The sequence below is a fragment of the Sparus aurata genome, chromosome 6, assembly GCF_900880675.1.
Source record: "Sparus aurata chromosome 6, fSpaAur1.1, whole genome shotgun sequence".
Lineage (NCBI taxonomy): Eukaryota > Metazoa > Chordata > Actinopteri > Spariformes > Sparidae > Sparus > Sparus aurata.
The window spans coordinates 18,015,318-18,035,931 of NC_044192.1; the positions used below are offsets into that span (position 1 = coordinate 18,015,318).

General features: G+C 42.0%; 1 protein-coding gene across 2 annotated transcripts; it reads right to left on the minus strand.

Annotated features, from left to right (window-relative positions):
* Positions 1-5,024: 5,024 nt before the first annotated feature.
* rbm6 (RNA binding motif protein 6) lies at positions 5,025-20,202 on the minus strand. 2 transcript variants are annotated; one of them, XM_030419322.1, is made up of 23 exons: positions 20,051-20,202; positions 19,322-19,398; positions 17,301-18,840; positions 17,100-17,189; positions 16,913-16,982; positions 15,927-16,000; positions 11,887-11,958; positions 10,998-11,289; positions 10,731-10,888; positions 10,506-10,606; positions 9,782-9,851; positions 9,622-9,697; positions 9,462-9,520; positions 9,265-9,385; positions 9,069-9,166; positions 8,393-8,731; positions 8,154-8,303; positions 7,952-8,017; positions 7,615-7,842; positions 7,454-7,528; positions 7,268-7,365; positions 7,134-7,185; positions 5,025-7,042 (listed from the first exon to the last, which is right to left on the minus strand). In XM_030419322.1, the coding sequence occupies exons 2-23, from the start codon at positions 19,378-19,380 to the stop codon at positions 6,950-6,952; spliced, it is 3,981 nt and encodes a 1,326-aa protein (XP_030275182.1). In that variant the 5' UTR covers positions 19,381-19,398; positions 20,051-20,202; the 3' UTR covers positions 5,025-6,949. The 2 variants fall into 2 exon arrangements, with proteins under 2 accessions (XP_030275182.1, XP_030275180.1); XM_030419320.1 differs by having other exon boundaries at positions 9,462-9,541.
* Positions 20,203-20,614: the final 412 nt, after the last annotated feature.

A 20,614-nucleotide genomic window follows, 5' to 3' on the forward strand; every position in this document is an offset into this window, starting at 1 on the left:
TGAGAACGTCTGAGCTCGGATTGCAAACAATAACATTTGCATGTTTCTCACCAGCGCCATCCATTCTCATTTGTGTGTGAGTGCAGGCAACGTTACAGATTGCTATTATCCCTCAGAGCTGACAATCGTGATATGGCTGTTAATGTTGTCACTGTACTGGTTTGTGCCTCCAGGACAATGAATAATTTGTACAGTCGTTTTCAAGGCAAGGAATTGGCTTCATCGCAGGTGATTGTGTTACAACAATGCTGCGCGCTGAATGTTGTAAAGCCAAGACTGGGAATGAAAATATCCCGAAGCCAGCTTAGAGTGCGCCGAGTTGTAATGTCGGCTGAATGAGAAAAGGCAGCGGCACTACATCTTCATCTGTTTCCCAACACGGCGCTGATAGCTTTATCAGCTGAGGAAAACTTAATGTAAACCTACTGCTGATGAAACCAGCCATGTGTTCTCCGGTTCCATCCACAGAGGTAAGACCGAGCTGAGGAGAGCTTTTGTTCTTGGGTAAAAAGCTGGTGTTGCAAGCACCTTTCAGCACCCCCTGATTCAGTGCACATTTTCAGGTATTGCCCCCGCAAGAGGGTTGAAAAGCATTGCCATGATTCTGTCGTCGGGGGGTCCGCAACTGGGATCTGTGTTCCAGCTGTTACAATGCGTACTTGTCATGTAAAAAGTTTGAGATATCCTGAGAAATGCAGGTACTGCAGCAGCAGGAGAGGATCACTCTCACCTGGACATTTACAGAAGTATTCTGGGGAGGACGCGTTTGTGGATTTCACGTGTTCCCACCATTAAAGTTGGCAGTAAGCAAAAGCTGTGACTGCTGCCTTTGGAGAATACACGTTTAACTCCTGACTTTCTGATGTATATAATTTTCTATGCCTTAAAACAGAGCTCTCATTCTACAATGAATGCAAAGAGCCCCATAGCTCCGTCTTCCATGTGGCAAGACTCACAACATAACAGAAAAAGCCTGTTCAGTTTTTTTTTACATGTGTGAGAAGACAGCCTAATAATACTTCCTCTTACAGTAAAGATACCCCAAGTAATAACGTAAAATGAATAATTGTCAGTACGTTTCAGACGAGATGGCCAGATCAATATGACAGCACGCTTTTAATTTGTAATCAGGCTGCAAAGGTTTCGGCTGCCAGTCCGCAGGTTGAAGTGACGCACGTCGACGCAACTGCAGAGGATTAAACTGGATAAAGAGAGAAAACAATGCATGCGTGAGGAGATGATGGATAGAAAAGGAGCTAATATGGTAACAGCATGGACTATTAGAGGTAACACTGTGATGCACAATATAGCAGTAATGGCCGATTGCAAGGATGTTTCTTTCCACTTCATGGGACTTCCAGCAATAAACTGAGGCGGGAATACGACCCGATGTGATGCTTCATCCGTCTGGTCGCTGTGTTACATTCATCAGACATATTCCCACAGGTTATCATTACAACTGCAAAATGTCAACAACATTACTGCCAGGTATTTCCACTCCTAATGAAAAAAGTCAGGTGTTCTATTCCCCCCTCCCGATGGAAAAGACATTCTACCTGAACATGTTAGTTATTACAGATTATAGCTCCTGCATGCCTTCCTGCTTATATACCCACTCAGCATGTTCTACTGTGTCCCTTCCCTCAACTCTCAGGCCCCTCGACCTTTTAGTCTCTCAGTCTTCTATAACATTAAAAATGTAATAGCTGTTAATAATATACGAGGATGATAATCTAAACATCTGAGTGGTTGAACTCCTTGACAATGGGAAATCAAATTATCCAGGCAGAACCTGATTCTAGGAAAAGTTGCACAGTCCGGTAAATCAATTAGTTCGGCGGATTTAGTTCTTCGGAAAGTGCGTTTCCCTTTACCATCAAATGGCCACACAAAGCTTCTTAAACACTTTATGGACCTGGTGGAAATATGGAGCTCAGACAGAGCAGCCCTTCATCAACCTGACGTGTAAATCCTACCTTGTGAGAAAAGACTGAACAGAGAATTTACTTGGATGATTACTTTTTATCACTTTTATGGCAGGGCATTAACGCTGCTGCCTTCAGGTAAAGATGATGCTCCCTTATTATACACATTTGGCTTCAGTGAAAGAATCCTCTTGATCCCCAAACATAAATGCTCATGCATCTAAAATATGTTTGTCAGAGCCCTGACGTTTGGCAATCTGTAGTGCAGTAGCACCACATCCCACCATGGGGTAGGCCTATACGGTATACCTATATTTAATCACATAATCATTAAATGCCTTTGTCTTTGTCTAGTCTGATTGTATTTAATTTAATATTGTATTGTGGACGGATTTACCTTTATGTTTTTTTTGTTTATTTTGTTTATTTTTTTTAGTTAGCAGAGCATGAGGAAGGAAGAACGCAACTCTGTCTGTGCTCACAGATTAGTCTAGCAGTAGCTGAACCAAACAAAACCAGAATTTAAAAAGTACCTCTTAGTTCAAGTTTTGTATCGTGAAGAAATATGATAATAATAATAATCATCATTTTTTCACATATGAATGAAAGTTTCACATGAGAAATGCACATTTTCTCGTGTGAACTGCATGCCTTCATATGTGATTGGCTTTTTGTCACATGTGGATTAGAATTTTCCGCACTTTCGAAACAAAACATAGCACATGTTGAGCCAAAATATGCACATTTACCAAACGTATTGGCTTTTTTAACATGTGAATCAGAATTCCCTCGATCCAAAACCCTCTTCATAAAAAAACAACTACTGTACCCAAAGGCAGGAGATGGCCTGCCAATCAAGAGGCGCTTAAAAATGTGCATCTGTCTCTAAACTTTGTCATCTACATCGCCAATGGGATCAAAAGAGACATTCGTCAGTGGATGATAATAATTCACAGAGCATTCAAAGCAGCTGCCAAGCTCCACGATGGCTGACACAAAAAATACTGCTAGCAGAACTTTCAGCTGTATGGCAGCTGGGTTTGCGCGACAAAAAGATTCATCTTTTTAAAGTCACAATAGTCTCACTAGTTTAGAAATGATTCACTTATCTTTGACAGCTCTCATAGTGAGGGTTCTAAACACTGTGTGTACAAAGGCAATGGATAGTTGTGGCAATGTACATGAGAACTGCTCCACTGTGAGTCATAGTCAGACATCTGAGGGATAATTAAACAAGACAACTGTAAATTACACACAAAAAAAAGTTTCTTAGGCATCAGAAGAGATGGAGAATAGAGGGTTCCAGCTGTCTGTTTTTCTGTATTAACATAGTGCTATCGTTGCTGTCGTTTCTCCATCAGTGCTGGAGTGCAGAACCATGACATCATTTCCAAATGTTTTGAGTGTCCATAATGTTCTCAGTGACAGGGCTGCCAGTGGAATTGTTTTTTCTCCAAATGTTCCCGACATGAGCTGTGCTCTGAAGTACGTCCCGCGCCTGACAGTCACGAGGACGTTTTCAAGATGATGTTACAGATTAGCAATCAATAACAGACATCATTTTTCAATTTACACTTGAAAGGATAGGGCCAGATGGTGAAATTGCTCAGACAAGCATGATTTTTCCCGCGAGCCTGTGATGGTACGGTCTCCTCTGTTTGCACGGGGGTGACCACAAACACATGCTACTCCTTAAGGGGAGTCCCTCTACATGGGATGCGTTTTTGATCATATGTCATAAACGGACAAAGGGGGAGATTTTGAGACAACCGCACAGTCGTCCTACACGTAGGCGCACTGAAAAAAATAATCCATTTCATCTTTAATGCTACATGGATTTAATTTCTTGCAGAGATCAGCTCTTCAAAACACGGAAAAGTACACTGGAAAAACTAGACGGTGTCTGGTGAAATATTTGTCTGTTGGACGGATGTTACAAAAAACCCTCAAATATACACAAGCCTTGGAAGAATTTGGGATGTTTATTTTCAGCATTTAGAGCATCTTGTGTCCAACAGCTTGGTGTCAGACTGCCATTAAAAGCAATAATTTCCTGCTCCTCTCGCCTCCGTGGACTGACAGCACTTCACAAACATCTGACAGTCCTGCTGACTGTGTTCTTCTTCCGTCTCGTCCCCAGACTGCTGCTCCAGCTCCACCCGCCTGCTGCTAAGAGCCGTCCAGCTGGGATAATTGGCCCCCCTGTCCACCTTTTCCTGCCATTCACTCTGCCTGAAAGCTCTTCTTCACACATGCACTGGGGGAGGGAGGGGGGACGACGACACACTGAAGGCAGAAGCTCTCCGTGCCCTATACCTTTCTGTTTGGCCTCTCAGACTAACTGCACATTCATTTTCGTTCCGTAGACTGTTAGGGCGACATCTGTCACGGGGAGCTGGGGGGGGGGGGGGGGGGGACGTCTTTGGGGTCTTTTGACAGAATGGAGAAGAGAGGGATGGAAATTAGTTCACATGAAATAACAGAAAATAGGCAGAGATTCCTCCTCCAAATGACTTCCCCTCTGCCATTTGGGGGAGAAAAAAAAAAGGGAAATGCCAGCCAATCCCTCACCTGATTTGAGATGTAAATCATTATGCTGATACTATGTTACACAATTGTATTTTATAGGAGCTGGCTGGTACATTAACCTTTTCATTATCATATGGCAGTTTGTGCTCCACCTGAAGCTGTAATCTGAAATTTGTATTTTATTCCCCGGTACGATCAAACAGTTATTCAATTTATAGTCCAGGTCTTGAAAGGCGATGTCAATAAAATACATGAAAGTCCACATGAATCCTGGTCATAAATACTCTATTTATATGCAAATACACAGATAGTGTGGCTCGATCTGTTGCTCTGGAAATGTATTCATTTGACTGATGTCACAGGATGTACTGACCCTACATGAAATTAAACTGTGATCATTTCAACCTACCAGCAGGATGGACTGAGGGAAAAAAAAAAAAAAAAAAAAACAGCAAATATGGAAGTAATTTTAAAGATCTAAAGATGTGAGGGGAGCCTTGGGGTTTCGGCAGACATGCAAGCAATCCATTATTTCAAGGACACATGGAAATACAATGAACACTGAAACGCTTTAAAGACAAATATGTAGGGTTGTTTTCCCTTTTTATGGTAATGAATGTAATCCGCATCACTGCAAAGTCTGCTCAAATTACAGCACAGGCATAATTCAACATGAAAGATGCTGCAGTGAACACATTGGCTCGTCTGATATAACCTGTGTGGTCTAACTGAAGAAAGATATGGCATGATATTCACTAAAGACTTTCCACGACTTCGTAAGTGTGTGGGGAAGGTTGTGGGAAATGTTGATGACTATTTTTGGCCTGAATCAGCGGGAATGACAGATACAATAATTAAAAGTCTGTAAAGGAGCACAGACACACGAACTTTAAATGAGCAGGACAAGTTTAAACACAATACAAGAAAAATGTTTTCCCCTCCGCAGGGAAGGGTGTGTTGTAGAGAAGCATGCAGCAAACTTAAGACAATGTGATTTAGATGCAAGTTCACATAAAGAGGGATGGTCCACCCTGATGAGAGCAGGCTGGAGTTTCCATTTTCAACCCTTTGTTCAGGCTTTTTATTTAAAATAGATTCCACTAGGTTCCACTACATAGAACCAAGATAAAAACACTACCCTCTTAATGTTTCTAAAGTCGAAAAGCCAAAGCTACGGCAGGCCAGTGTGTCAGGATTTCACTGCAAAAAACTTGTAAACCTGAGATAATCACTGTGGTTCTGTTTGCTTTCCTGTGTTTTAATGCCAAGCCACAAAACATGGTTTACACTGAATTGTGACGCTTTGGTTCCATGTTGCTCTCTGTCCTCAGAGAGACTCCATGTCCTGTCAGTCACTATAAAATACATTCACCTTGAAGTGAAATCCAAGCTACCTGTTGGTAAACATATCAGATTTATTTGCTCTGTCCTCGTTTTCCTCATTAGGGTGCTGTCCAGAAGTACAGCAGGAATCGTGATTTCATCTTGCACAGATATAAAAGGTGTTGGCTCCCTCGCTCTCTCTCCAGAGTGTTCCTGCTGTTTGTCATTGACTGCAGGCTCCCCAGTGTTCCTGCTCTCAGAGGAGCTTGTATGTCAGCGTACTGAACATGAGCAATCCTCGACATTCACTGAACCACTACCATAAGGAGGGTGAGGGCTGGTTCCTTCATATCAGTAAAGGTCATGGGGGAGGATTCATGTTCTAACTCTTGCAGTGCCCAAATGCTACATCATCTGAGAAATTAAATCCCATCAATGGCTGACGGTGCATTATCCTAACTGCATATGTATGCATCCACTTGAATGTATCATATTGTTTTCTTTAACTTGGCAAACACTGCTATACAACACTAATACTGATGATTTGATCCCATGTTCTTGCTTGGATACCTCACCATAGACACAGAATGAAACATGGTGCGTTGCTGCCACCTAGTGGTCAGAAAATGCAAGTACAGAACTCTCCCAATGCAGACAGGTGGGTTTCTTGTAAAGCACATTGTTTTAACAACATCAAAACATAAATAAACACTTCTGAAGCAGAGAAGTTTGTCCATAATCTTTTTTTTTTTTTACCTAAAAGTGTTCACATATATAGCAATTCCGACCCATGAAAATGAAAATGTAAAAACTCTTCAATTTTAAAACAAAATGTTAAGTGTGGCCGGTCTGACTGTCATTTAAAAAAAGACATCCTGGACATGTTTCACAAATTCTACATACAGGCCACACATAAAACATGGGCAAAAATACTCAAAACAACAGCATGAATTAACACTTTCTGTACAACATATTTTTGACTTCTTTTAGCTGTAGCCTTGTGATGTGATAAAGAGATGTCAGTTTTCGCTTCATTTCAGTATAGAAAACTGAGCCTCTGGTGTTCAGGTGTCCATGGCAGAGAAACAGTGAAGACAGTTAAAGGGATTTCTCATGCCGAGCGTGTCGTATTAACATTTCACATATCAAAGTGAGGAGGTGTTCAGATAAGATCACTCAAGTTCCTTGAAGCGTGCAAACATGGCTTTGCGTACAGCTTGTTTGTAGGAGGCGTGGTCCCACACCACAGGCTCTTTCTTTTTCCTCTGCAGAAGAGACAGTGAAACGAAAGGTTTAATACACTGACAAGAATGAAAACGCAAGAAATTTTGCTGTGAAATAAAACTTCACACCTACCGGGGCAGGTTCAGCTCCTAAGCCAGGTCTTTCACTGACTTTATTCATCTCCCTGAGCACAGAGAACAAACAGTTTAGGCAGACATGCATGTAATAAAACCACTTGATTTGTTTTCCATTTCAGTAACACCTACCTGGAGCCCCCAGCCCAGGTATTATGATGCTGTGGCTGTTGGTGATGGTGTTTTCTTCTTTTCTGTTCTGGAGACCTGGGACCTTCTCTGGCACTTAGCTGTTGAGGGCAAATTCCGTCTTTAGCCATCAACTGTTGACACGATACCTAGCTCAACATTTTTTCTCTACTCCTCATTTTCACTTACTTCTTTTTCCTGGTTCTCCAGTGCCTCTAGCTCCTTCTTAGACCTCTTGATCTTAAGGTGGATCTCCATATTTTGCTGTTGAGACAGAACATCCAAGATTAGAGGCTATACTTACAGGGTCACTGCCAGCTACTGTTTATACAAAGGTTTAAAGTAAGTACTTTGTGCAGGTCAGAAAGCTGCTGGTGGCGGATCAAAGCGTCCTTGTTTGGGAACTGTCTCCTACACAGCAGGCAGGCCATCTTCTTCCAGTCAGTAAGCTTGTTGTCTTTTTCTTCAGACTGGTTGCCCAGACCGCTTCTAGCTGCCTCTTCCTTATCTTCTTCCACCTCTTCATCACTTCCAGCAGCATAGTCTGATGCCAGCATACCTAAGGAGCCCATGGGACGCTGAGAAAGCAGACAAATATTTCAAAAATTCTCAATCATCTGAAAAATTAAGTTTGATAAAACACTGATCTATCCACTTGATTAAGTGTTTTGAAGATGGTGCCCTCACCTTTGACTTTTCATCTTTCTTAGGAGGAGCAAGAGGCTTCTTAAAAAGATCATCTGCACCTGAGATCTAAGGATGTAGACAAAGAACAAGCCAAAATTAATTACAAGATCCAATAAATTAATTCCTTTTGAAGCTCCATTCACTGTAAAGATTTATGTGCAGAAGAGTTATAATGTGAGGTTGCTGGAGGCGAGTCCCTAACCTTCCTCTCAAAGATAGCGAAACCGGCATCAGCGGACTTGGATTGCCTCCTGTCATCATCCATTCCACCCTTCAGCAATGGCGATGCGGCACGAACACTTTCCTTTTGACGGTTCTGGATCTTCGCCCAGCGCTCCATATCTTTCATGATCTGCAAACAGCAAGACATTTCTTAACCATCTCCTCTCCGCCCATCTGTATTTCACATATTGTGGTGTGCTATAGTAAATGAAATGCTACCTTGACAGCAGCGAGACTTCTTGGCTTCTCATCTTTGTCTTTTTTAGCAGCGTCATCGTCCTCTTTTTTCTCTGGAGTTCCTGTAGAAGTCGGGGCGGGCTCCCCAGCAGAGCCGGTAGCAGAAATGGTGAACGGTGCCGGAGCTCCTCCAGGGAGGGGAGGCACCAGTGGCTTCATTTCCAGAGGAGCATCTGCTGCTGGGTTGGCAAGGATGGCCTGGTCTTCAGCAGTCATCGCCCCAGGTTGGGCCTCTACAGGGTTCCCTCCAGGAACTGGGATGTAGGTCTTTGATGCACCATCCCAGTACAGGTATTCTTGAGATTGAGCATTGTAGAAGTACTACGCACAGAAAAGGAGAAATGATAACCAAAACCACTCATTATAAGACACGCTTACGCTGGCTACTCAGTGCATAGGTAAGCTTAACCTGTTTGTCCTCTTGGTAAGAAATTATTCAAATATACTGAGTGCATGTCTTTTAGTTGTGAAATGAAACAATGATTATCAACTCTTATCTTCAATTTTCTCACAGGCTTGAACACTCAATGTACATTTACTTCTAGGTAAATGTTTACTAACTGTACAGTCTTTAATATTCTCTGTGAGAGAAATAGCATTTAGCAAAACTTTTAAGCGCTCATGAATCAGACAAAGTGCTGTATTCTTGTATTCTTACTCTTGAGCCAGGGTCATAGTAAAGCGTCGTCTCAGGATCGTAGTAGAAGCCTGATGTGGCATCGTATAAGTAGTTGGTCATGTCTGGAATCTCAGAGCCTGGAGGTATTAAACACATCGATAAGTCATTCACATTATTATAACTATAGGGACTGATGATTGACACTTGGAGACGTGAAGCATGGTTTGATAATTACCATAGACATAGGCCTGTGACCCGTCTACGCCGACAGTCATCCCAGCTGCTTCTGTGGGCACATGGGGTCCACCGGCCGGGTATGACGGATTCACAGCTGGAGTGTCATTGTAGCCAACTCCCTATGGAGATATTCAGTTTACCACCAAGCTTTGCAACAACATATCTACTGCTTCGCCCTTTTGCTTTGTAGCCTACCTGTCCAGTGCTGGGGTCTGATGACAGAGCAGGGTTGGTGCTGCCGCTCATCAAATCACCTAGTGACACAAATGGTGCGACTACTTACAACACATTTATGCTCAAGTTTAATCATAACCAGCAGTGCTCAAGGATCATGATACCAGAATATGTGTCTCACCTTGCATTCCAGCAGGGACACCAGCAGGTGGCGGCACAGGATGCAAGTACTGTGGAGGTTGTGGGTACTGCTGGGGCTGAAATGACAAAGATCACAGGTCATCTGAGAAGTCTCACCATCCAACTGTGTACAACAATACAGCTCAAAGACCACAGCTTACCCCTGTTGTGCTGGCCTCTGGTGGGAACCCAAGGATGGAACTGTTTGGTTTGTCAAAGTCTCTTCTGAAACTGAAAACAGACAGAAAATAAGGAAATCAGGAAAAAATGAGGAGATTCTCTGTTAGACTGACCAGAAAATACAGTATCACTGTATTTCAAGCATCGTGAGTAAGACTAATTTTTTATGCAAATTTGACATTGTTTGAGACGGCTCTATTATGACAGTCGGACACTGACCAAGACAACAAAACATGTTATAGCAGCACTAATCATCAGACTTAAAGAAACTAATTAAATGTATGTGTTGGCATGAGATTAAACTCTCAAGTGTGCTTAGTTTTGACAGTCATCGTGACACCACTATGACTCAGATTGTTGTCTTCTTCCCCCTAACTTAAGTGGTGCAATTTGCACTTGTCATTAAGATGTAATTAAAAAGGTGCAATATGCAAGATCTGGCTGCCTGATGAATCCATACTCCAAGCAGCATATCACAAGAATAACTACTATCTGTAGCTGTCATTAACTAGTTAACCCAGTTAAAGCACCAAGGGGATTAAGGGAATTCAACTTGTTGCTAAAGCAAGCTAACCACTGCTAGCAGCCATTAGCACACTCCTACTTGCTAGCTAAAAGCCAGCAGACTGCCACTACTTTCGTTTTGCATCAGTACTGTTGAGCATGTGTAACTCACTTAGAATGACTGACAGTGTTATGACTTACTTCTGGTTTTTGAGAGGTTTTGCGACCTCAGCATAAACTCTGACTCCATCGATATAAAGGGGTCTGGGTTTAGTGAGGAGCTCAACCAAACGTGTCACTTGCTATAAAAGAAGACACAGTGGTTAGTCCTGAAAAATCACAGGGAAGCTGGACAGAGACAACACTGGCTCTGATATAACATGAAATGTTAAAAGCAAAGTATGTGCATTTATATTTTTTAAGTACCTCATGGGAGTCCATATCAACAAAGCAGAAGCACTTGGCTCCTGGTGGCTTGGCCTTAACAAGACGAACATTTCTTTCATCCAGATATGCAAAAGGATCCAAGGCTTTCAGGATAGTCTCTACTGTGGTGGTGGGCTTCACATTTTTTATTATCATGGCTGTAAATTGACACAACAGAAAAGGTTTACCCAACTGGGTTATGATTCTGATAAATGATTGGACAGCTGGTGTTTAAGAGAACATTTGAATCATCTTAAATCAACATACTTTTGCTGTCTTTAAAGACAGCGTCAGATTGGCGTGTATTGGGATGAGGATGGGTGCGGTTGCCCCAAGACTCTGCGTGCTGCTCAGCTTCTTGCTGTTGGAGCTGTTGGTCCACCTGCTGCTGCCAGGCCTCTGGAGTCAGGTCAGAGCTACGCTGCCACTGGTTATGGGGCAATGGCTCCATAGGGCGTTTTGGATCTGACCCATTCTGATTGGTCTTCACCTCTTCTATAGGTACATCTTTTCTGGGCAACTGGGGCTCCTGATGTTGAGGTACTTTGTGATCCGACTCCTGATTCACAGTGATGAGAAGGTACGGTCATGTTACTTTAACTGTGGTATAGTCAACAATATGTAAGAGTAATACTGTACATGGTGAATGGAAACTATAAATTCAGGTGCAGGGACTTTTTTAAACTAGGTTAGGAGCCCTTGACTGGGAACAGTCATTAGTAGCAACTTGTCCTTCAGCTTTGTTTTGTTTATCAAGAATAGTATATTTTGTTGAATTGTACAGCATGATAACCAGCTGTAGCTGTGTTATTCTTTTTCTACACCAACTCATACCATACCTTGGCATGACCTGCACTACTCTGCCTCCGATTGGTTATATCCTGCCCATTACGTAATGTGCATCTGCAACCCTCATCAGAGATTGAACAGAGGCAAGATGTCTCACTCCATAGCTAAAACGGAGCATTTAAGACACAGTGTGTAAAGGGGAGTTGCAACAATGCACCATATGAAATGTTTTTGGAAAATGCAAGTTTTTAAACCTATTCTACTTAAACCCCCTAATATAAGTATGAACCTGAATATTAGCATAATATGACCTCTTTAAAATGATAGCTTTTGTTTATGAATTTCTAGGTTCTGTCACTACACTCACATGAAGACTTCCACGCTCGTCCGGCTGGATGTACTTCATGGAAGTCGTTCTAGTGCCAACCTTTAGGGACCCCTGAAAAAAGAACAGAAATGATTAATCAGCATTGTTCAACATAGGCGACATTTCTTAATACCAATGACACTCAACATGCACTCTGGCAGGTTAAGCCCCCCTCAGGATAAAACGGGCGGACACTTAGGGTGGTGTGCAAAGCCCGAGTCGAGGATCATGATTCACATAGAGAAGTTTAAAAGTGAACTACAAATAGGGCAGCAACATTATTTTAACTATCGACTAATCTGCAGATTATTCTATCAATTGATCAAGTAATTGGTTGTCAGGAACGAGTGAAAAGGGCCCATAACAATTTCCTAAGCCTAAGGTAACTTCTAAAAATTGCTTGTTTTGTATGACCAAAACCAAAAGTTATGCAGTTCACTGTCACACAATACCAAGAAAAGTACCAAATCCTCACAACTTAAGAGCGTAAAAGCAATCAACCAATTCTGAAAATACATGCGGATAGAGGTCCACAACAACACACCAGAACTCCATGGTGCCAAATATGAGCCACGTTCTCAGTAAGCAAGATGTAAAAATCAATAATATAATTGTAAATACCCCATTTCCAAGATCAGATTTCAGTACTATAAGAAATGAGCTGATTCAAAGTAGCACTGTGTTTGACATGAACAATTCTGATGCAAGTAATGCTTCTCAAAAATGGGTTCAAATCCACAGTGGAGTCCCTCACTTGCAGCAAAAAGAATTAACCATTTACCCATTCATAAAGCCATACCATGAAGCACAAAGAAAAAAAAATCCTTTCAAACCAATGTTAGCTCCCAAGTGGCTAGGATTGTGGATTGTAGAATTGGATTCTGGATTGTGCAACCAAATGTTCTTACAACGGAAATAGCAGAGACAAACAATAAACTGCTTTAAACTTCAGCAACAATTTAACTGATCCCAACTACCTTGAGAAAGGTGGCGACTATATAGTTCTAATAGACTCACTAGATTTACCCTGTTCATGCACTTACTTCCTCTAAGGGAGAACAACAACAACCATCATGTCCAAGCTAGCAACCTGTATGCAGAAAGTAGCAAAGGTATGAACAAGTTAGCAGCGATTGATTACCTTTTCTTGTGCAGTGATTTTGAAGGGATAGCCATTTTAATACAAGGGTTAGCCTTTCCACTACCAAAACTAGTTCCCCTGACACTATCTTGCATGGGCGCCATATCTGCCTTCTGGGCTTAGCGACGTCCAAGACGATTGTAAGTTGCTAAAAGATCTACAAACAATCAATTGTTCAATAATATCCCCCTATGGCTATCCAAGAGTATAGTTTTACAGACATGACCAAAGCACATCAGTCCTTCCCAGTGTTGAAGACTCTTGTTGTGTCAAGATTTGAAGAAGTTCATTCACAAATTGCTCTTAGCAATTCAAAGAGTAGAAATCCTGTTGCCCAAAATGCATGACGATGAGTTCAAGAGAATACGATCAAGAGGACATAGACTCTTCAGGAAAGTCACAGATGATTGAAAATGACTTGAACTGGTAAAGCAATAATGCCAGAGAAGGACTGCCACAGAAGCCTAAAGCCGTTTTCTTATGTGAACTTCAGACAATGTCTGGGAATTCGGTTCAGACATTATCCAGAGTTGCCCTTCACACATGTATCACCCAACAGAAGATTGTCCGTGTCAGACGCATTCTCATCTACTGGAAACATTCCTTTGGTTTAGGCAAGACCCAGGCAGGGTGGAGGATTCATCCGTAATGATAGCTTTTTTTGCGCCGATATCAATACTACATATGCTGGGGACCTAACCACAATATCAAGAGCAGAAAGAAAAAGTACTCAGGAGCTAGCAGGTTATGTGTGTTTCAACCGATTCAGACATTTGCATTGACACAGCTCATCCGGGTAATGTCTGGAAAAGTTCAGAATAGCAGTACATGTGTGAATACGGCTTGAAAGTCAGCAGCCACACAAGGAGTTTTGTGAGGCTGTAATGCTCATTCTCAAAAAAGCCAAGAAGTTCAATAGATAAACTGTTAAAAAAAAAATGAACCAACGTAATCGACAAATTCAAATTTTGCTCTGAAAGGGGATCAAGAAAGCGTACAGAGAGCACTATTATTATCCATCCAGTTTGAGTCATTTCACACTCAACAGCAGATTCAACCTCATTTTGCAGGAAGAAATATGAGGGCATCAATGATACTCCAATTTATCCACTGGGGTCCAAGAAAATTTTGATAAATCCACTGACTAGAGGTTGAGATAATTCACTGGCTAAATTACATGTTTGACCTGCTGGTGACTCTGGATTAAAAGGGTCAAGTGAAAGTTACTCAGATTAATCCTCAGGGTACCATGAATATAGTACCTAATTTTACAAGAACCCATCCAGAATTTGATGAGACATTTCACTAAAATACAAAGCGCACAAGAAGAAAAGTTGTGCGATCACCAAAGCAAAGGGGATTTAATTCTTCTGGGGACAATGATTATCTGTACAAAATTTCACAGCAATGCAGCCAATAGCATTCAAGATATTTCAGTTTGCACAAAAGAGGTAGACCAACAATGCCGCCCTCTGTACAGTTTTAGATAAGCATTGGCAGCACTTTTTAAACAATGGCATAACAGCAATAACACTAATTTACCATCCCCTTTACATGGTGGTTGATCACACCTTTTGCTTGGTGGGTGAAGAGCTTATTGTCTCCCAAATTTGTAGACATTTCTGACTGCTGTTCTTCTCTGAGTTAGCGATTTCGTGCTTCTAGCCGCTAGCTTTGGTGGATCACACACTTAACACACTGTCAAAACTCAGCCCCCCTTTCCTGTCAGCTCACCAGTCCACTCTTATGACACAGTCACCGATCCAGATTTGATACCTCGACTGTCGGCTCAGAGGCGCTACAATGACCCTGCATTCCGTCTTTGTACATTTACACATAACAGCAAAGCTGACAAATGGCATAACATTCCCACTTTAGACAGGCTGTGTTTAAGGGCTAGTAATAAGGCGCATGTAGACCGACTTCACCCAGCCATCTCATTCAAATCAAACAGGGTAGTCCAGCAGCACAGCAGGGTCCCAGCAAAAATGCACAGTCATCTGGCAAAAAAGATGTACCTGGAGCAACATTTGCTGTACCACAGTGTGCCATTCTCTGGCAAGGTGCTGTGATGGCCAATCAATTACATCACATCCATTAGATTCACGTCACTGCTGTTTACATCATGATAGTGCTGAATAAAGATATGATTTTCCAGCGTTGCTTAATTGTGTTTAGGTACCGGCTATGTCTCCAATCTCACAAATCCATTTTCTCAAATGGAATTCTGGGTCAGCTGAACCCGAGACAACACACCCCAACAACCAGCCATTCCAGGCTGCTTTCGGCAAGTAAGAAAAGTGTTCAAAACGGCAGTTGCTTCCTTGACAAGTGTATGTTTTTTGCGAGATGTACCAAGTAATAAGGAAACCAATACTTTCTGAGGCTTGAATACTTAAAAGTGTGCTCCTTCAATCGTTCCATACACTGGAAATTCTGGCTACAAACAGTACCATGAGTATCATCATAAAAGACATTAAATCCCAAGAGGGCAGATTTTTTCCAACTAATATCTGAGATTTTTTGGATAAATCCATCCGAGGGTGAGACATTTTGTGGTTAAAATCTGAACATTTGGACTAGTAGGAAACTTATTGTATGCCTGTGCACTTACACAGTTAAATATTATTACATATTTTAAGTGCTAAACAAGTAACTTGATGTTCTATCATGGCCTTGTATAATTTAATTCAGATTAGGACAAACAGTTTAGGTTTAAAATATTAGCATTTAGAAATGTCAACTATTGACATTTTCACCTCCTTAACCAAGTAAGTTCACTAAAAGCAACAGCAACCCCTTCCCAGGTTCTGTCCCTCCCCATCTACTAAATGCCCTCTCAACCCCTCATAATCCTGATGGGAGAGACGGCCTTCGTAGAGCGACGAGGATGGGCCACCTTGTTGGACTCCATGAAGTGGACTGCATCCTCGAGGTTTAAAAACTCCACATAGGCCGTATCGTAGCTGTAACCTGGGGACAGCATTTGAAATACAGATGGGTTTTTTGTTAGTCAATGCCAGTAATGACAGTCACCCACTACAACATAAAAGACAGCAGTTCGTGAATACATCGAGAACAGTGAGAGCGAATGTTTACACCTTAACTGACACACATACCTTTTTCAGGAAAACACACATTTTGTTTACGCTTCTCTCTATTTAGTCTTCACATGACTGATGTCATATCAGATTTTGCCTAGAAAGGCTTTGATAAAGCCAAGCCTTAAGAGACAGATATTCCAGACCGGTAGCAGCGAGCGACTACGTGATGCGCACCATGGAGACGGAAAAAATGTGCTTCTCGATTTTAGATAAAAATAAAAAGGCAAAGACATCTCATATTTCTTTCAGTTAGGGACATTTTGACACATTTTGAGACATAATCTTGACCAAAAGGTTTGGCATCATCTATAACAACATGCACAGCAATCCGCTGTGGAAAACTTTCACTCTAAAGCCGATGTTTAGATCAGCAGGATGAACAAAGCACTACCAAGGCAGTCTCCATTTCAGGTTTGTTGACGTTTTTCCTGGGTTTTTTAAGTAAAGTGTCCCTGAAGGACACATTCAGTGAGTCACTTGTCACAGATGTTTTGTGACATTTAATATCACTCTTCAATGCTCCTTATATTGAATCCTTGGCAAATCTTCTAATTGCCAACAATGATCCACATCCTCAGACGTGATGGAAGACATGACTTCCCCCCCACCCCCCTTTCCATCTTTATTGAGGGAGTTCACACAGAAACACCCAACAACAAAAGCAACAAAGAATGTAAAAAAGAAAGAATGCGGCATTTCGAATGTCGTAAAAGCGAAATGTCGAAGGACATGGTAGCAATCGACTGCCCCAAACAGCTCCACAAAGAAACTTAGTTCTTACCTGGCACAACATTTTTGATTTTCATCCCCTGCATTGGCACACCATCACGGTCTGCAAAGGCCCCAAGAATCTGCAAGAGGAAATATTAATACAATTTAATGTAATGCCATGAATAACCATGCCAACCAATACACAGTCTGGTAATCATAATTAACAACATAAAATTGCTTTTATATTTGATTATTACCTGCTCCATTGTGGCAGTCTTTGGAATACCAATTATGGATATTGTATTGGAAACTTTGTCCTCCACTGAAGCACTCCTGTAATCTTGATCCTTTCACAGAAATATTTATTCAAATTCTGGTTATGAAACATCAAAAGTATTAAAATGAATGCAAATATAATCTGGAAACATGTACTAGCTCTAAAATAGAAACACGCTTACCTGAGAACCAGACTCACTAAATTTTGAGGGTGTGATTGGTTTAGACTCTTTAATGAGTTTCTCTGGTGGTTGGAGTGGCTCGTGTTTGTAATCAAAAGCTCTCCCAGACGCTGTTCTGTAATCAATGTCCCTGTAGTCTTGGTCTCTTGTCTGTACAGTGCTGCTGCTTTGGAAATCACGCTCTGCTCCTATTTTATCCCTGGCAGGTCCTTCATTGTGTGGGATATCTTTCAATCCTTTAAAACAATCACTTGGCACGTGAATTTCATGTGAGGGATGATGCTTCTCTTTATGGTAAGGAGGCCTTTCTTCACGATTTGATTTATTCTGGCTATGCTTCAGGTCCCTTTCTGCAAGCCAGTGTTTATTCTCATTTTCTCTCCCAAGAGAGCCGGGAAGGGGAGTTATTTCTGGGAGTGGACGGTCTACTGGAGCTTTGCTGCCAACTGATGGGAGATCCATAGCAGGACCAAAGTGGTCACCATGAGGAAAGCCGACATCTTTCCCAGGGAATTCAACAGATGGCCTATCCCTTCCCTGAAATGGTGGTGGATCTCGAACATTTACATCTCTGCCAAAAGCCACAGGGAAGTTGGGTTCCGGTACACCTCCCATACCTTTTCCCAAGTTTGAGTAAGGGATCTTGTCCTTGCGACGGGTCTTCCACTCCTCTGCAAGAGTCATCTCTTCACCACTTCGATAATCCATAAGGGGACTGCCACTTGAATCTTGATAGTCTCTTTCTCTTCGTGAGTCTTCTGCACCAATAAACTCTGATCTTTGAGGGCCAGCAGCGTCTGAGGGCATGTCTGATCTTGCCCTGTCCATTGGAGGGGCATCACTCTTTCCAAATCTTAAGGGAGATCGATCCCTACCGCGAAAATCAGCTGATGGACGATTTCTGAAATCCATATCAGAGTCAAATCCACCTCTTGGATTGAAAGGTGGCCCTCCCCTTCGATCAGTGTCCATCATTCTCCTTTCACGAGGAGGTAAGTCCATATCATAGCCATCATTGTCACCCATTGGGGGCCTGTCACGCATGTCCCTAAATCCATCATTTCGTTCTATTCTGTCCATGGGAAAACCTCCTCTTCTTCCATCCATATTGGGATTATTAAACTGTGGCATGTCAAAATGCAATGAATCTCTGTCTCTCATGTCCATAAATCTGCTGTTTGGTTCCCTTGGTGGCATACCTCTACCTCCCATGTCTCCAGAGTTCCTGCCTGGTCCGGGGAAACCAGAAGAATTCATCAGTTTCTCTCTGATGGTCGTTTCATAGTGCCTTCTCAGACTGAAGTCGGGCTCCTCACCGGATCTGAAAAAATCTCTGTTTGGTTCTCGACCTCGCATGTCACGTGGGTCCATATCACGCCCCCTCATGGGTGGCCCATCCATCCTCCTCATGTCCATATGTGGCAGATCTAGAGGTCTTGGGCCCATATGACCCATGGGACCCATGTTCATCCCATCTCTACCTCTATAATCAGGCATGGGACGATCTCTGCCGCCAAACATTTCCCCACGATGATCACCACTGGAATATACATTTACACATTAAGGTACTGTTTTGTTTGAAATGTTAAAAAACAAAGAACAAAGCCTATGACTAAGCCTTATAGAGGAGGGAAATATTAAGCCAATTTTAAAAATTGCTCAATAGTGTACACTACAATTAGGTAAAATGGTAATAAATACTTCAAGATGGAAGAAATCTGTCCAACATTAGGGAAAAGGGAGGGGAGCTATAAAGTGCAGGAAAATGGGAAAATGCTTACTATGTTCATTAGTAGAGGCACTCAAGGGCTTAAGTAACAACATAGTAGGATAACCAGAAAATGCATTACAACACCATAGATGTCAATGCTGCATTATAAAATTAGGTCTCGTGACACCAGAATGTATCCATATTACCCCCCATTAGCATTACAGGAAAACACAATGATGCAGTTTCTATAAATTGTAAGTTTCTGTCTTACTACTAAATTAAGTCCTATGACTGAATTATGCTTGTTTACCGAAAAGGTGGTCCTCCCCTCGGTCCTTGCCCTGGCCCTGGTCCTGGTCCATCCCACATTATGATTCAGTATCTTATCTGGAAGTAAGGTTAAAAGGTTTACATCATTTTGGGAAGGAATATGAATACACCGCGTTTGACTCCGCAGTGACCGGGTTATCAATCACAACAGAACTGACAAGATATGGTCTGTGACTCCACAGTCGGGCATTACAGTGATTAGAGCTCATACAAGCCACTGTTTATAAGATGACGAGTGTGAATTTAGGTAAGTGAAGCAAACGTTTCTTAAAAGATGGCTGCATACGTCAAACCAGGGGGGCAAGCAACGCTGGGTGGCGTGATTGCTAATGCTGGTCCGCTAATTATAGACCTCACCAGGCCTTCAACATCTACGCCACAACATAAACAAGCTACACCGGAGTTGAACATGACTGGACTGCAACAAAAAGGGAATTCAAGGACGCGAAAACAACGTTATGGCCTCCTAATGGTGATTAACTTATCGAGGTACAGACCATTAAAACCGACGTTAGCCCTACGCAGAAGACCATTCACACGAGCTGCGGCTATCGGAGCTAACTTGGCTAGCACTGACGTTACCGAGCCGGTTTCTTTAGTTCGTTCGCTTGCGGATGCGCAGCCAGTATCCTTTGAAATGATGACTATAGCTGACCACTTATTTCACTCGTATTAGCCTAACGTTAGATTTCATGTCTCCAGGACTCACCTCGCTTGCTCGAACCCTCGAGCTCAGTGAAGTTATTTTAGATAATTGTCGCCCAGGCCGTCGACAGCTCCAGCGACTTGATGATAAATGGAGACCAACGTTCTTCTTCTTCTGTTGCTGCAGCAGTAGAGACGAAGCGGATTCTTCTTCGTTGTATTCCTGACATGCATGCAAACTGGACGCTCCAGGCGGACTGCTGCCACCCAGCGGTTATTAAATCCATGGTATAATGTAGCGATGGATAAAAGACATCACAGGCAGGTTATTATGTTTTATCCCATAACCAAATTGTGAAAACATATTTTCGCCATCTAGGGCTTAACAAGGTCCTTTAAAAATAAATGATTAATTAATAATTACATTAAAATAAGTAAATTATATCTCATTGATTTGTATGTATTTTATTTTGATTCAATACAAGTAGAATAAAAATAGCATGGATCCTGTCATATCTCATAGCTCTCTTATCAATAAAGCCATACAAAGACCAAAATAAATGAATAAAAAAGATTATGTTGGCTCTATAAGGGATGCAGTAACCAAATGTTGTTCAGCTATGACCAC